Below are 17,186 nucleotides of genomic sequence, written 5' to 3'. Positions count from 1 at the left end.
ACAGAAACAGATTCTTTGGTCCAACCCGTCCATGCCGATCAGATATCCCAACCCAATCTAGTCCCACCTGCCAGCACCTGGCCCATATCCCTCCAAACCCTTCCTATTCATATACCCATCCAGATGCCTTTTAAATGTTGCAATTGTACCAGCCTCCACCACTTCCTCTGGCAGCTCATTCCATACATGTACCACCCTCTGCGTGAAAAAGCTGCCCCTTAGGTTTCTTTTATGTCTTTCCCCTCTCACCCTAAACCTATGCCCTCTAGTTCTGGACTCCCCGACCCCAGGGAAAAGACTTTGTCTATTTATCCTATCCATGCCCCTCATAATTTTGTAAACCTCTATAAAGGTCACCCCTCAGCCTCAGATGCTCCAGGGAAAACAGCCCCAGCTTGTTCAGCCTCTCCCTGTCGCTCAAATCCTCCAACCCTGGCAACATCCTTGTAAATCTTTTCGGAACCCTTTGATGTTTCACAACATCTTTCTGATAGGAAGGAGACCAGAATTGCATGCAATATTTCAACAGTGGCCTAACCAATGTCCTGTACAGCCTCAACATGACTTCCCAACTCCTGTACTCAATACTCTGACCAATAAAGGAAAGCATACCGAACGCCTTCTTCACTACCCTATCTACCTGCGACTCCACTTTTAAAGGAGCTATGAACCTTCACTTCAAGGTCTCTTTGTTCAGCAACACTCCCTAGGACCTTACCATTAAGTGTACAAGTCCTGCTAAGATTTGCTTTCCCAAAATGCAGCACCTTGCATTTATCTGAATTAAACTCCACTTCTCAGCCCATTGGCCCATCTGGTCCAGATCCTGTTGTAATCTGAGGTAATCCTCTTCGCTGTCCACTACACCTCCAATTTTGGTGTCACCTGCAAACTTACTAACTGTACCTCTTATGCTCGCATCCAAATCATTTATGTAAATGACAAAAAGTAGAAGGCCCAGCACCGATCCTTGTAGCACTCCACTGGTCACAGGCCTCCAGTCTGAAAAACAACCCTCCACTACCAGCCTCTGTCTTCTACGTTTGAGCCAGTTCTGTATCCAAATGGCTAGTTCTCCCTGTATTCCATGAGATCTAACCTTGCTAATCAATCTCCCATGGGGAACCTTGTCGAACGCCTTACTGAAGTCTATATAGATCACATCTTCTGCTCTGCACTCATCAATCTTCTTTGTTACTTCTTCAAAAAACTCAATCAAGTTTGTGAGACATGATTTCCCATGCACAAAGCTATGTTGACTATCCCGAATCAGTCCTTGCCTTTCCAAATACATGTACATCCTGTCCCTCAACTTGCCCGCCACCGAGGTCAGGCTCACTGGTCTATAGTTCCCTGACTTGTCTATACCGCCCTTGTTAAACAGTGGCACCATGTTTGCCAACCTCCAGTCTTCCGGCACCTCACCTGTGACTATCGATGATACAAATATCTCAGCAAGAGGCCCAGCAATCACTTCTCTAGCTTCCCACAGAGTTCTCGGGTACCTGATGCTAAGAATTACACTGACAATCAATTTGAGCTCATTCTGTCGACATTTCGCAATCTAAAGACTACATGAATACAAAAGACCTTATTTACTACAGAAAGACCTTATTTATTACGGATCTTGCACCTGTTTCAACTTAAAAGAGCCATCAGCTATTCTCTGATTCATTCCTCCAGACAATCAGGTACTGGGGATTTATCCACCTTTAACCGTTTCAAGACATCCAGCACTTCCTCCTCTGTAATCTGGACATTTTGCAAGATGTCACCATCTATTTCCCTACAGTCTATATCTTCCATATCCTTTTCCACAGTAAATACTGATGCAAAATATTCATTTAGTATCTTCCCCATTTTCTGTAGCTCCACACAAAGGCCACCTTGCTGATCTTTGAGGGGCCCTATTCTCTCCCTAGTTACCCTTTTGTCCTTAATATATTTGTAAAAACCCTTTGGATTCTCCTTAATTCTATTTGCCAAAGCTATCTCATGTCCCCTTTTTTGCCCTCCTGCTTTTCCTCTTAAGTATACTCCTACTTCCTTTATACTCTTCTAAGGATTCACTCGATCTATCCTGCCTATACCTGACATATGTTTCCTTCTTTTTCTTAAACCCTCAATTTCTTTAGTCATCCAGCATTCCCTATACCTACCAGCCTTCCCTTTCACCCTGACAGGAATATACTTTCTCTGGATTCTTGTTATCTCATTTCTGAAGACTTCCCATTTTCCAGCTGTCCCTTTACCTGCTAACATCTGCCTCCAATCAGCTTTCGAAAGTTCTTGCCTAACACCGTCAAAATTGGCCTTTCTCCAATTTAGAACTTCAACTTTTAGATCTGGTCTATCCTTTTCCATCACTATTTTAAAACTAATAGAATTATGGTCGCTGGCCCCAAAGTGCTCCCCCACTGACACCTCAGTCACCTGCCCTGCCTTATTTCCCAAGAGTAAGTCAAGTTTTGCACCTTCTCTAGTAGGTACATCCACATACTGAAACAGAAAATTGTCTTGTACACACTTAACAAATTCCTCTCCATCTAAACCTTTAACACTATGGCAGTCCCAGTCAATGTTTGGAAAGTTAAAATCCCCTACCATAACTACCCTATTATTCTTACAGATAGCTGAGATCTCCTTACAAGTTTGTTTCTCAATTTCCCTCTGACTATTGGGGGTCTATAATACAATCCCAATAAGGTGATCATCCCTTTCTTATTTCTCAGTTTCACCCAAATAAATACATCCAGAGAAGTTGCAGGAATATCCTTCCTCAGCACAGCTGTAATGCTATCCCTTATCAAAAATGCCACTTCCCCTCCTCTCTTGCCTCCCTTTCTATCCTTCCTGTAGCAATTGTATCCTGGAACATTAAGCTGCCAGTCCTGCCCATCCCTGAGCCATGTTTCCGTAATTGCTATGATATCCCAGTCCCATGTTCCTAACCATGCCCTGAGTTCATTTGCCTTCCCTGTTAGGCCCCTTGCATTGAAATAAATGCAGTTTAATTTATTAGTCCTACCAAGTCAAAGTTACATGAATGAAATGGTTTAACACCTGCTTGATAACTGGCTGCCTTTTGCCACAAGGACAAATAATTGCTCTGCAGAAGAATTTAATGAGTTAATTGTAGAAAAGCTGTGTCTTCAAATGGACAGTCAATGCCAATGTAACATGGATCAGGAAAATTACTTCTGATAAATAGACAAGCTGCAGACTTGATAGCCCCAGAGGAGTAATCAATATTTTGGATGAAAGAATCTAAACAATAATCAATAATGTCAGAAAACTGGATAAAAATAGAACTCCAGCAACTGAACTTCGAAGAACAACAGTGCACAAGGATTGAATACTAGACAAATCAAGAGACAGACTCTGCTGGTTGGAATCGTAGCTGAATTCCATCATTATTAGCTCAGTTGGGTTGTGAGGCTTAACTTGCTTATTTGAGAGGTCTTATTTGGTTGCTACATGCAATTGTTTCAGTATTAGACTGTGAGATTTCTTAATAAGTAATCGAATTAAAGATAGCTTGTGGTAATTTACTCACAACACTTCTCAATGTTATAGAAAAACTTATCATGCTAGGGCTCTATCATAAAATACAAGCACAATACCTGATGCAGAGCTTGATGCATTTACTGGATTTCTGGGGTTAATGAGAGGGGAATCTCCAGAAGGTTGGTTTCCTTCCATTTCAACCCCCGGTACCTATATTTGAATGAAACAAAATATAATGCTGCTTCAAATGTAATGATTGTGGACAACCAAGAATCAGTTCTCATTTCCTTTGTGTATATATGAAATTCAAAACTAGAATCCAGAGCAATGTTATGAAGACATATGGCTTCTTTGTATGCACAAATTTCAGGATCGAGCTTTTGTGTCTTGAGTATTCTTTGCATAAGACAAGAAAAGACTTGTCAAATCGAAAAGAAGACCAGCAAATGAGGAGAAATAAGAATAGGTGACTTTACAAAACAGCAGAAATAGCAGGCAATCATTTACCTGCCATGTATAGAGGGATTTGGGTGGGGACAGGTGCAGTGCTTTAATCAATGCAACTTTAACTGACAGTTCCTGAGTTTCCTAAGCCACGCTGAATGTTTTGGATCTATCAACATAGCAGAGACTCATTGGACAATGAAACTGGCAAAGCTGGGAAGCCTTGAAAGACAGAAATTATAAGGTGAGTGGCTATTCTCTGAAAGATCTGTGGTGGCTGAATTTGACTTGAAAGCCCAATTTCAATGCTTTGAGTGACATTTAAGTGGAGACAGTGACACAGTGGTTTTGCTGCTGAACCAATAAACCACAGCGCCAGACTAAAGCTCTGGGAACATAAGTTCAAATCTCAAAATTAGATGGAATTTTACAAGTTGGTGATAGCTGTCATGGCTAACATTCCACCAACTGATACTGATAGCCTGCCGCTGGTGCTTTTCTTGTTGATCCTGGTGCTGCAACCGTTGGTCTCGATATCCGCTTTCCTGCTGCCTGCCATCACTTATGCAGTATTAGCTTGGACCTCCAAAGAAGAGCAACAGGCACAGTCACAGTCACACAGTGTTGCAGCACCAGGAGATCAAGAAAAGCACCAGCAGTTGAACATTAACTGCAACTTCTCCACACATCTTGCTACTCCACATCTTGAGAACACAAATTTCAGCTTGAAAGTAGGAACATCAGCATAAGGTGTATTTTCTGAACTTCTTGGAATAACAGTACTTCATGAGGCTCAAGCTTTCATGATAGGTCAACATTGACAACTGCAGTCTCCTGGAATAAGACCACTTTCCAAGAGGATGATGGGCACACAAGGCCAATTGACATCAAGGTGTGGCCCTGAATGATTTCACCTCCAGTTCCTTCCAGAGACCTGCTGGTGAGGTCTAAGGAGTCACTCAACTACATCTCCCAATCACCAACAGCTTGCCTGCCAAGCCTGCAACTTGTGTTCACATTGGCACAATGAGGTCAGTCTGACACAACGGAGTAATAAAAACAGAAAATTGCTGGAAATATTCAGCATATCCAGCAGTATCAGCAGAGACAGAGACAAAGTACTATTTCAGCTTAATGTCTTTTCATCAGAACATCAATCGCAAGCATTGGTCCAAACTGTCCAGTCAAGTTCAGAACCTGTTTCCGATCATGATCAAGGGAAAAGCTATCCACTTAACTCGCTCCAAACTTCCTGGTTAACCTTCCAATAGAGGATTCTGCAGAACTCACTCATCACAGGAAACCTCAGACCATGAGCCACATTAACTTTTAAGAACACAAATTTCAGCTCTTATTTATCAGAATGCAGCAATGTCCCAATGTGTTAGTGAATGAGTGTACAAGTAAATGGGTGATTGTACGGGTAAGCACGTGGATAGCTTACATGAGACAAATGACTAAGGAGGTGGGGTGGGTGAGGTAAGCAGGGTAGGGGGTAGAGTGCTAAATCAGTAGGGTGGGTATTACGTAGGTCATGAGGGAATGTCAAGTTGCTGGTGGGAGCTAGTCAGGTTGGGGAGTCAGTTGAAGTGCTACACAGGAGTTCAACTCAGACTTTCCTGCCTAGCATCTGCTGGGTATTGATCCAGGTTATTAAGTTGGAACTGATTAAAGTCTCCCAATTCTAGTTCAGTCAGAAACCTTTGGAGGGTCCAAGTGAGCAGGAGAATTGCCAACTTAATATCATAGTGTCAGTGTGTCCAAATTCTGTGGGGTCCCAACAGGCTGCCAACTAATCAAGACACAAGAAGATCTGGTCCTTGAACTTGGTTTCTCTCTCTACGGACACTGACTGACTTGCTGAGTACTTATAGCATTTTCAATTTTTACTTCAGAGCTCCATTATCTGCATTGTTTTATGTTTGTATTAGACAAGGGATAGAGCGACAGAATCGGTTTTGCTGGAATAGCTAGACTTCTGCAAGAATGGAGAGAGCTACAAATCAAAGCACCCTCAAGAGCTGTTTTCATCGATCACAAGAATTTTCACTCCCTCAATGTTTAGATCATCTGTAACCACTGGGTGGTCAGGAACCTTCTAAATATCCAGAGAGTTGTAAGCATTCATTCTGGAGCAGTTTCATCTGGGTGACAAGGTCTACCATCTAAAAGTCTGGATGCTGATTCCGGTGGGAATCCCTTTATCAGTGAACCAGAGGAGATGCATCAACCACAGGACTACAAGAAAACAAAGCACTGAGTGATTCAAGGCGAGCTTCAGGCACTTTGACACATCTGGAGATGCTCTGCAGTACATTGCACGGAGGGTATCCAGTATACTGTAGAATGCAGTATTTTACAAATTGTGCTGCAGAGGAGTCGCACTGCAGGAAAACGAAAGAACAGAACAAGTTGCATCCTCAGAGGAGGCAGACTCACATTAAGCCCATAGGACACAGGAGTGGAAGTAAGGCAATTCAATCATGGCTGATGGGCATTTCAACGCCACTTACCCGCACTCTTCCTGTATCCCTTAATTCCTTGAGAGATTAAGAATTTATCAATCTCTGCCTTGAAGACACTCAACGTCCCAGCCTCCACTGAGCTCTGTGGCAATGAATTCCACAGGCCCACCACTCTCTGGCTGAAGAAATATCTCATTTCCGTTCCAAATTGACCTCCTCTAATTCTAAGGCTGTGCCCTCGGGTCCTAGTATCCCCGCCTGACAGAAGCAAATTCCCAACGTCCACCCTTTCTAAGACGTACATTATCTTGTAAGTTTCTATTAGATTTCCTCTCAACCTTCTAAACTCTAATGAATACAATCCCAGGAGCCTCAGCCATTTATCGTATGTCAGGCCTACCATTCCAGGGATCATTCATGTGAATCTCTGCTGGACACGCTCCAGTGCCAGTATGTCCTTCCTGAGGTGTGGGGCCCAAAACTGGACACTGTATTCTAAACGGGGCCTAACCAGTGCTTTATAAAGTCTCAGTAGCACATTGCTGCTTTTACATTCCATGTGGCCACCTCACCCAGCTGCCCAAGCAGCATCATCCAGACACACTGTACTTTATATGTTTTCATGAGAGCTTCTGATAATGCCAGCAAGAACCCTGTCCTCACCCTGTACCCCATAATAATTCACTCTAACAGACAACAATCCAACCATCTCTATAACCCTTCCTCCTCGTATAATTTGATCATACCATTCACTTGAAAATTCAGGATACAATCGAATAGGAGCTGGGAGAAGAACTTCAAATAAATTGTTTCATTCATTGAAATGAGCATCAACAAAGCACAAAATTGCTGCAAAAGATCGCCAAGTGAATCACTAAGTACAACTATGAAGTTTTTTTCATCCAATTCCTCTTACTCCTACATAGTAATAGCCTGTGATTTCAGTGCAGCTAGAGCCAGGCTGCTCTTTCTCTTCCTCTGACAGGTGAGATGCCACACCTGCACATGCCCAAATGCAATTTAACAACGAGCATCATGAAATATGATGAATAATAATCTTGTCTCTTTCCCTTCTAGGTAAATGGTTTCAATGGTAAAAAAACACATTGATCTTTAAAGAGAAGTACTCTGCAGCTGAGTACATAGAAATCGTACAACCAGCTTGTGTTATGAATAGATACATCATGTGGCAACAGAGCCAGAGATCAAATGGGTGCTGACAATGAGCAACTTCACTGTGCAGAAATATATTATTGTAGATAAACAGAAAAGATAATTGATAGGTACTCACCATTGTACACAGGTTGCAGAATGGTGAACTTGGAAATAAATTCCCAAAAGTGAAAAATTGTGTAGACCTATCCAATAAATTTGTCTGCAAGCATCCAATATAGTTGAACAACAGTAATGAGAGTTTATTTGACTGTATGATATACGGACATTTTACAAGTAATGATGAAGTGATGTTTTATGACTTCAGCTATGATGGCACAGTAGTACCAAGCAGCCAATCAGCTCACAGATATTATGCTGGGCTCCAACTGACCACCAGCCACCATTAACTTTTCTGATCAACTGAACCACTGACAATTTTTTAAAAATTAAACATGCTCTAGTAAACCTGAAGGAGTACTGCACTACAAGACAATTGCACAGCATGCTCTCAAACCTTACATATTAAACTCTAGCATCAGATTCTCTACCTGAGCTTCATTTTCAATGTGTCATCACCTGACTGTACCCCTAAAATTAAACATTTATTTGTATACATCACCAGTAAAAGAAAGGGTCTATAAGCAATTGACTTTGTTCTAGTTTGGGTCAGGAAATGTGTTGCTGGAAAAGCGCAGCAGGTCAGGCAGCATCCAGGGAACAGGAGAATCAACGTTTCGGGCATAAGCCCTTCTTCAGGAATGGGGAAAGTTTGTCCAGCAGGCTAAGATAAAAGGTAGGGAGGAGGGACTTGGGGGAGGGGCGTCGGAAATGTGATAGGTGGAAAGAGGTCAAGGTGAGGGTGATAGGTCAGACTGGGGTGGGGGCGGAGAGGTCGGGAAGAAGATCTCAGGTTAGGAAGGCGGTGCTGAATTTGATGGATTTGACTGAGACAGGGTGGGGGGAGGGGAAATGAGGAAACTGGTGAAATCCGAGTTCATCCCTTGTGGTTGGAGGGTTCCTAGCCGGAAGATGCAACCGCAGGAGGTGCAAGATTTGCGCCCACACCTCCCCCCTCACCTCCCTCCAAGGCCCCAAAGGAAACTTCTATATCCCCCACAGATTCACCTGCACCTCCACACATATCATCTATTGCATCCTCTGCACCCAATGTGGCCTCCTCTATATTGGGGAGACAGACCCTCTACTTGCGGAGCGTTTCAGAGAACACCTCTTGAACACCCGGACCAACCAACCCAACCACCCTGTAGCTCAACATTTCAATTCCCCCTCCCACTCCACCAAGGATATGCAGGTCTTTGGACTCCTCCATCGTCAGACCACAACAAAACGACGGTTGGAGGAAGAACGCCTCATCTTCCGGCTAGGAACCCTCCAACCACAAGGGATGAACTCGGATTTCACCAGTTTCCTCATTTCCCCTCCCCCTCAGTCAAATCCATCAAATTCAGCACCGCCTTCCTAACCTGAGATCTTCTTCCCGACCTCTCCGCCCCCACCCCAGTCTGACCTATCACCCTCACCTTGACCTCTTTCCACCTATCACATTTCCGACGCCCCTCCCCCAAGTCCCTCCTCCCTACCTTTTATCTTAGCCTGCTGGACAAACTTTCCCCATTCCTGAAGAAGGGCTTATTCCCGAAACGTCGATTCTCCTGTTCCCTGGATGCTGCCTGACCTGCTGCGCTTTTCCAGCAACACATTTCCAGCTCTGATCTCCAGCATCTGCAGACCTCACTTTCTGCTTCTAGTTTGGGTCGCTTATTAATACCAAAATGTTGAACTGAAAGCTTAGTTGGTTTACCAGAATATATAGGACCAAGTAATTAGTCACTGTCTTTCAAATACTAAATTAGCTACAGGTGACAGGACTTTCACTCAAACAACACAAAACATTCACCAAATGTATCAAATGGAAGAATGGAACAGAAATTGGGATTAATTAATCAGAATTGAAAAAATGATAAAGATTGGAATATAAACACTGACGTCTAGTGTTGAAAAAGCTAGAAGAGAGGAGTTTGAGAGCTGATCTAGAAGTACACAGATAGGAAACAGTACAGAAAAGGCTGTTCTAGAACACAACTTCAAACAGTAGAACAACAAGACAGGTTCAAACTAATGAATGTTAGCATTAGGATGATATCAGGTGGGTTCTTTATGCAGGGAATAGTCAACATTTGGTATAGATTTTCAAGCAGAGAAGGAGAAGCGAAAACACTGGAATTGTTTAAGAGATAACTATTTAGAGTAACATGAATGTGCACAGTAATCCTGGATGGATGAATTAAGATGAATCAATTGGCCTATCACCCAGAAGACTGCAATGTGATCCCTCCTCTGCCTTTAAATATTGAGATTGTGGAATTCATTGAAAGATGCTATTATAGAATCACCAACTGGTTACAGTGCAGAAGGAGATTATTCAGTCCACTGAGAAATGCTAGCTCTCTGCAAGAGTAATTCAACTTCTCACAGTCCTGCTCTTTACCTGTTGTTTGCATTTTTTTCTCTCTGCAGGTACAAATTCAATCCTGTTTTGAAAGACCCAACTGAATCTGCTTCTACCAAACTCCAGATGTCAATGGCTGGAGGTCCAACCCCCACATGCTGGTTCTCTGCCTCATTCTGGAGTTGACAGTTTCTCACCCAGCAAACAAAGAAAGGGTTACAGATGCAAGAAGAGAAGTGTGTGTTGAGGATGGAAATAAAACATTTGTGGAATGTGACTAAGACATGAGTGTGAAATGACAATGGAAGGAGGGGGGGGGGAAAGGATGAATGGTAGCCATTCGGATGGAGGCTCCTTGGAAAAAGGAATATGTGGAACTGAAATGTATTGGGCTGAGGAGTGCTGTATAAGAGAATGCTAGGAAAGTCAGAGTGTTGGATGCCACTCACCTTTCCAAACCAAATGGGGTCATTACATGTTTTGCAAAACTGCTCCACAAGGTCCTATACTCCTCACCCTTCTGCATTCAGCCTCCACAATATTCAGCAATAGCTGCCAATTTGGATGGTTAACCTATTTCCCCTCAACCACAGGAAAGAGCTCATCCCTTCTCGGGGTGTGTGTGTGTGTGTGTGTGTGTGTGTGTGTGTGTGTGTGTGTGTGTGTGTGGTCGGTCTTTCTATTTCTGCAACCATTTACTTCTAACGGGATCCTTTTAAATAGAGAGTCCTCATTCGTGGGCTGCGGATCATAATCATTACAACACTTTTGAAGTGATTTGGAAACCCAGAGGTAGGGTGTTAGTTCCATGGCTGAGTTTTAAAGCCTGAGAAAAGTTCATTGATAAAACATAATAGTTCCTGACCTGCTATCAGTATGCTGAGTGTAGGTCCATTATAAAATTCAGCAAGGATACAAATAATTAATCCTATTTCTTTCTTATTTTCAAGACATTGTTTCCCATATATAGGGGATAAGAAAACAAGCAAATCGAGGAAAAGCAATGGAGTATTTATCAAGCACCTTTAATATCATAAAGGTCCCAAGGCTCCTCCCAAGAGTATTATAAAGCAATATTCCAGATCAAAAACCACTCCTATAACAAAAGATCACATGGCTCAAGGAACCTGTTATATCATTCAACACAATCCTGGGTTTAACGATACTGCCCGGTCCTGGAACCAGGATTCCCTGAGGGATCAAAAATCTCTGTATCTCACCCTTAAAGATATTCAATCAATGCTGCATTCACAACCTATTGACAACAGAATCCCAAATATTGATACCTTTGCATTAAGGAATTTTTCAAATTCTTGATCATCCTCTTATCCTGAGACTGTGCACCTGTCTTTTTGATTACCTTGGGGGAAGCAGCCGCTCAGTATCCACCCTGTCAATAATCCTTTCAGAATCTTCTATGTTTGAACAAATCATCTTTCCTTCACCCAAACCTAGAAGATTGGCCAAATTTAATCATCCTCCCCTCACACAGACTTCCTTTTCATCCCAGGAGCCAAACCAGAAAATCATCGTTGTACTGTCCCCAATACCCCTCCTTAAATGTTCAGAATCTGTTATCACCACTCTTGGTCTCACCTTGATCACAGACTGTGGGAAGCAAAGGTAAATGTCCCGTTTTACAAATGTTTTTAAGATGGTGATAAGAACTAGGAGCAAGAGTAGGCAAGTCAGCCCCTTGAGCCTGCTCAGCCACTTAATGCAATTATGGCTGATCTCGTCTTGCCTTCAACTTCATTTTCCTGTCAGTTCCACATAAACCCTTACTAATTAAAAATCTATTTTCTCCTTAAGTGTATTCAGTGTTCCTGCCTCCACTGCATTCTGGTGTAGTGAATTCCAGATTCATGAACCCTTCACAGAAGTAATTCATCTTCATCTCTGCTTTAAATCTGCCATCCCTTAGCTTAAAACTATATCCTTTCATTCTAGATTGCCCCACAATAAGAAACATCCATCCTACATCTACTCCACTCCCCCAATCATCAATCCCCCTTAGTATCTTAAATACCACAATTATATTGCCTCTCATCCTTCTAAACATGAGCAAGGATCAGCCTAAACTACTCAATTTCTCCTTATAGGACAAGCCTTTCACCTCTGGAATTAATCAAATGAACCTCCTCTCAACTGCCTCCCATGAAATTACATCTTTCCCCAAGTAAGGGGACCAACACTGCATGCTGTACCAGATGCAGTCTACCCAATGTCTCGTCCAGTTGCAACACTTACCTACTTTTATACTCCATTCCTTTGTCAATATATGTCAAAATTCCTTTTGCCCTCCTTATTACCTCCTGCACCTGCGTATTAGCTTTCTGGAATTCACAAACAAAAAAACCAAGATCACGCTGCACCAAATTGTTTTGAAGTTTACACTCCATTTAGATAATAAGTGGCTTTTTTTATTCTTCTGACCGAATTGGATAACTTCACACTTATCCATATTAAACTCTCTCAGCCAAGTTCTCTCTTCACCCAACTTAACCATATCCATTTATAAATTTCTTAATTTAATCTTTCTTTACCACTTATTTTAGTATCATCTATAAATTTGGCTATAGTATGTTCTATCCCTGCATTCAAGTTATTATAGATTGTAAATAGTTAAGGTCCAAGGATAAAATTCTGTGGCACCTCAAGCAGTTAAAGACCCATTTATCCTGACGCTCTGCTTTCAACTGGTAAGCCAATCTTCTATCCAAGCTAATATATTACCCTTCGTCCTGTATGATCTTACATTATCTGTTAACCTTTTGTGAGGTACCTTAAATTTTTTTAATTCATTCATGGGATGTTGGCATTTATTACCAATCCAAATTAACTGAACATCCAAGGATACATATCAGGGAATTCAATTTTGCTGGAAAATCTACTACATAACTCTATCAAACAGAACTCCAAGTACACATCATCAACAATTATTTCCTTTATAAAGAAAATAGTAATTTGATTAGGGATAGTCAGCACAGTTTTGTCATGCCTCACAAACCTTATTGAGTTCTTTGAGAAGGTGACCAAACAGGTAGATGAGAGTAAACTGGTTGATGTGGTGTATATGGATTTCAGCAAGGCATTCGATAAGATTCTCCACAGTAGGCTATTGTACAAAATGCGGAGGAATGGGATTGTGGGAGATATAGCAGTTTGGATCAGTAATTGGCTTGCTGAAAGAAGACAGAGGGTGGTGGTTGATGGGAAATGTTCATCCTGGAGTCCAGTTACCAGTGGTGTATCGCAAGGGTCGGTGTTGGGTCCACTGCTGTTTGTCATTTTTATAAACGACCTGGATGAGGGCGTGGAAGGGTGGGTTAGTAAATTTGCAGATGACACGAAGATCGGTGGAGTTGTGGATAGTGACGAAGAATGTTGTAGGTTACAGAGAGACATAGATAGGCTGCAGAGCTGGGCTGAGAGGTCGCAAATGGAGTTTAATGCGGATAAGTGTGAGGTGATTCATTTTGGTCAGAGTAACCGGAATGCAAAGTTCTGGGCTAATGGTAAGATTCTTGGGAGTGTAGATGAGCAGAGAGCGTCCATGTGTACAGATCCTTGAAGGTTGCCACCCAGGTTGACAGGGTTGTTAAGAAGGCGTACAGTGTTTTAGCTTTTATTAATAGAGGGATTGAGTTCCGGAACCATGAGGTTATGCTGCAGCTGTACAAAGCTCTGATGCGGCCGCACTTGGGAGTATTGTGTACAGTTCTGGTCACCGCATTATAAGGAGGATGTGGAAGCTTTGGAAAGGGTGCAGAGGAGATTTACTAGGATGTTGCCTAGTAAGGAGGGAAGGTCTTACGAGGAAATGCTGAGGGACTTGAGGCTGTTTTCGTTAGAGAGAAGAAGGTTGAGAGGTGACTTAATAGAGACATAAAATAATCAGAGAGTTATATACGGTGGACAGGGAGAGCCTTTTTCCAAGTATGGTGACGGCGAGCATGAAGGGGCATAGCTTTAAATTGAGGGGTGATAGATATAGGACAGATGTCAGAGGTAGTTTCTTTACTCAGAGAATAGTAAGGATATGGAATGCTTTGCCTGCAATGGTAGTAGATTCGCCAACTTTAAGTACATTTAAGTTGTCATTGGACAAGCATATGGACGTACATGGAATAGTGTAGGTTAGATGGGCTTCAGATTGGTATGACAGGTTGGCGCAACATCGAGGGCCTGTACAGCGCTTTAATGTTCTATATTCTAAGTAAATCTCAAATAAGTTAGTTCAACGTGATTTGCTTTTAACAAATTTCTACTGGCTTTCTTTAATGAATCCACATTTTTCTGAGTGGTTGCTAATTTAGTCTCAGATTATCAGTTCTAAAATCTTCTCTACCACTGTGACATTTGCTATTTCCCAGTCCTCTGGAAAAACCACTGGATCCAAGGAAATTCTGAAGGTTATAGCCAATAACTCCACAATTTACATCCACACTGCGTCTGCTGTAGATTCTTGGATGCGTTCCATCTGCTCCTGGTGACTTATGTTAAAATTCAAGCAACATTTCAAATACCTCTATCAATTTTTTAACCCACCTCATAAATCAACAGCCTCCTCTTTGACTGGGCATTCGCTGCATTTTGTGTCTTGGTAAAGCCAGGTGGAAAGTTTAGCACTGTAATCATGCTCTCTCCCTCATGCGTAAAACCCATTTCGATGTATAACTGGTTCCCAATCCCTCTCACCACCTTTTAACATTGAAATTTTTATAGATGAGTTTCAAATTCCCCTTTATGTTAGAGCTGCTAGTCTCTTCACATACTGTCTCTTTGCTGCTCTTATACCAAACAACAAACAAAGATTAAATGAATAGTCAGAATCTTTTTCCCAGGTCAGAAATGTTCTGAAGGGTCACTGGACCCAAAACGTTAACTCTGTTTTCTCTCCACAGATGCTGCCAGACCAGTTGAGTTTTCCCAGCAATTTCTGTTTTTGTTTTAGAACTATTAATTACTAGGAGAAATAGGTTTAAGGTAAAAGGGGAAAGTTTAAAGGAGATGTGAGAAGCAGGTTGTTCTCTTTTTTACACAGACAGTGGTAAGTGCCTGGAATGCACTGCCAGAGGAGGTGGTAAAAGTAGATACAATAGCAATGTTAAAGAGGCATTTTTAATGGGATCTTAATATATGCACAATTGCATGTTTATCATTAACAGTCACTGCATATCTCTTGTAATTTGGTCTTTGAAACATTTTGAGTTGTGATACCACAAAAGCAAATCTTTCCTATGAAATAATCCTGTTCAGTATTAAATTATCCAAAATAACTGTGTTAATAACATTAGTAATTCTACCTGTTTTCAATCAAATGGTACCTGAATTTATGCAGCCTTAAGCTAGTGAGTCCACACATCCATTTCCAAAAGGTTCATTATCTCACTGACTTCAATCTTTCCCAGTTAGATGAATATTCCTTTGTTGACAGATTTAAGACTGTTCTCTCCTCTATGCATTCACCTCTTTTGATCTTTTGCTGACCCACCACTTCCTGCCTTAGCATCCATCTCCTCTTTGCAGTCTCTCACCCATGTGCAGCGTCTTTACCGCTCCTCCTCACCTCCCTTCCCTCAGCCAACATGCCCCAGCTTTATCACTGCTCCATATTTGCTGCTGATAGCCTCAAAGTTAGTTGACCAACTATTATCATCAGCAGGCATGGGAGAGAAACAACCTGAGATTGCAGGAGCTGCTTCTCAATGATTCTGTCACTTGTACATTCATCAGGCATACGCTTTCTTTCACTGTTTCTTATTTTGAATATTCCCAGGTTTTTGGAGCTCAGCTCCTTCTTTAGGCGTGGGACAGGGGCATTTTTTGATCGTGAGAAGTCTCCTCAAAACTGATCAGAAATTCTTGCCAGTCTTTGTTCTTTAAACTATTACCACTGTCCAGGTTGTGACAATTAACGAGTCTCATTATCACTTGTCTAAAACTATTTTCACATACAATCTAATGTAAACAAGAACAACGCACTGCCGATGCAGGGGATCGAAATAAACGGAGTAAATACTGAGGAAACTCAACGGCTTTTTGTATAGATGCAGGGTTTCTATAACACTTTCTGCTGGCAACCAAACGTAAATGTTTGATCAACAAATAACTGCGGATGCTGAAGTTCTCAAACAAAAATGGAAGTGCACGCTCAGATCTGGCAACATTTGTGGAGAGGGGGACAAACATAGTTAACATTTTGAGTCCAGTGACCCTTCATCAAAACGATGCCCGGGGGAAGTTTGGTCAGTTTAGCATCAATGACAAAACAGTTAGAAGTCGCACCCTGCATCGCCGGCTCGGTCTCATCGCCGTGTCCAGTCGCACTCCACCATCCCCGGGCCCGGAACGGGCGGCAGGTGTTTAACCACAATCCTCTCTCCCTCCAACTCCGACCGCCATGTTCAGAGCGACCGGCTAACCAAGAGGCCCCGGCCGCCGGCGCCTGCACAACGCCGACCGCGAAAAAAAAAATAAAGCACCGCCGACAATTCGGCCGATAATCCGCCATTTCTCTCGCCATTGACCCGATGGCGTAAAGAAGTCGCGGGTGATCAGCGCGCAGAAATTTGAACCGGCGCCGCATTGGGCCATCCCCTGTCGTCATTATCCGAGCGACGAAAGAGACGGGAGGTCCTACGGGAGACGTGCGCAGGTTTCGTTCGGATCGGCTGCTTCATTCAGGCGGTTCGCTTCTCTTGATGAGCCTTTACATTATCGGCTTTAGATGATTACGCTGGAAACTGGCGGCAGTCGATAAGGTTTGGAGTTTGTGTAGTTTCCTGTATAGAACGCGAAAGGTGTCCGGGGTAAATTCACACACGCTGTGGTATTAAAGTGGACATCAAGGTGTTAATCAGGCCGTACGTTCCTGGAATTATTTCATTTTAATTCTCCTGAAAAATATGTGTTTTAATGGTCTGTTCAACATCGTTCACTTTAGATTTGCTCGCCCCTATGCTGGTAGAGTATTGCATTATGTGTATGGATCATGTTGGATAAGTCTTTATCTTGAATAGCAAACACATTTTCGGTGAACCTTTACTGTGAGTAAAATTTGTCCAAAATCTATAAAATCAGATGCACTTGGCAATATCAGCACACATCCGCCTAATTTAGGGCACTTTATCAGGAGAAAT

At 42.3% G+C, this 17,186-nt stretch overlaps 2 protein-coding genes across 7 annotated transcripts in view; one reads left to right on the top strand and one right to left on the bottom strand.

Moving 5' to 3' along the window:
• The window catches only part of ccdc62 (coiled-coil domain containing 62), a 52,483-nt gene extending 36,017 nt beyond the window's left edge, over positions 1-16,466 (bottom strand). For 2 of the 3 annotated variants that reach the window (XM_043715775.2, XM_088000059.1), the window contains exons 1-2: positions 16,333-16,466; positions 3,624-3,717 (exon numbers count right to left, since the gene is read on the bottom strand). In XM_043715775.2, the coding sequence (XP_043571710.1) occupies positions 3,624-3,717; positions 16,333-16,356 (118 nt within the window). In that variant the 5' untranslated portion in view covers positions 16,357-16,466. Of the gene's footprint in view, positions 1-3,623; positions 3,718-12,291; positions 12,378-16,332 lie in introns of all 3 variants that reach the window. The other variant, XM_088000058.1, reaches the window with a different exon arrangement.
• Positions 16,467-16,676: 210 nt separating this feature from the next.
• The window catches only part of denr (density-regulated protein), a 38,058-nt gene continuing 37,548 nt past the window's right edge, over positions 16,677-17,186 (top strand). Inside the window, exon 1 of one of the 4 annotated variants that reach the window (XM_043715779.2) lies at positions 16,677-16,808. The gene's annotated coding sequence lies outside the window, so the exon portion shown is untranslated. Of the gene's footprint in view, positions 16,911-17,186 lie in introns of all 4 variants that reach the window. The other 3 variants (XM_088000057.1, XM_043715778.2, XM_043715780.2) reach the window with 3 other exon arrangements.

This window comes from Chiloscyllium plagiosum, unplaced genomic scaffold (assembly GCF_037043375.1).
Source record: "Chiloscyllium plagiosum isolate Xiang-an unplaced genomic scaffold, Cpla_swu_hap1 HiC_scaffold_24, whole genome shotgun sequence".
In the NCBI taxonomy this organism is placed as follows: domain Eukaryota; kingdom Metazoa; phylum Chordata; class Chondrichthyes; order Orectolobiformes; family Hemiscylliidae; genus Chiloscyllium; species Chiloscyllium plagiosum.
This window is presented reverse-complemented; position numbering and strand designations above follow the sequence as displayed.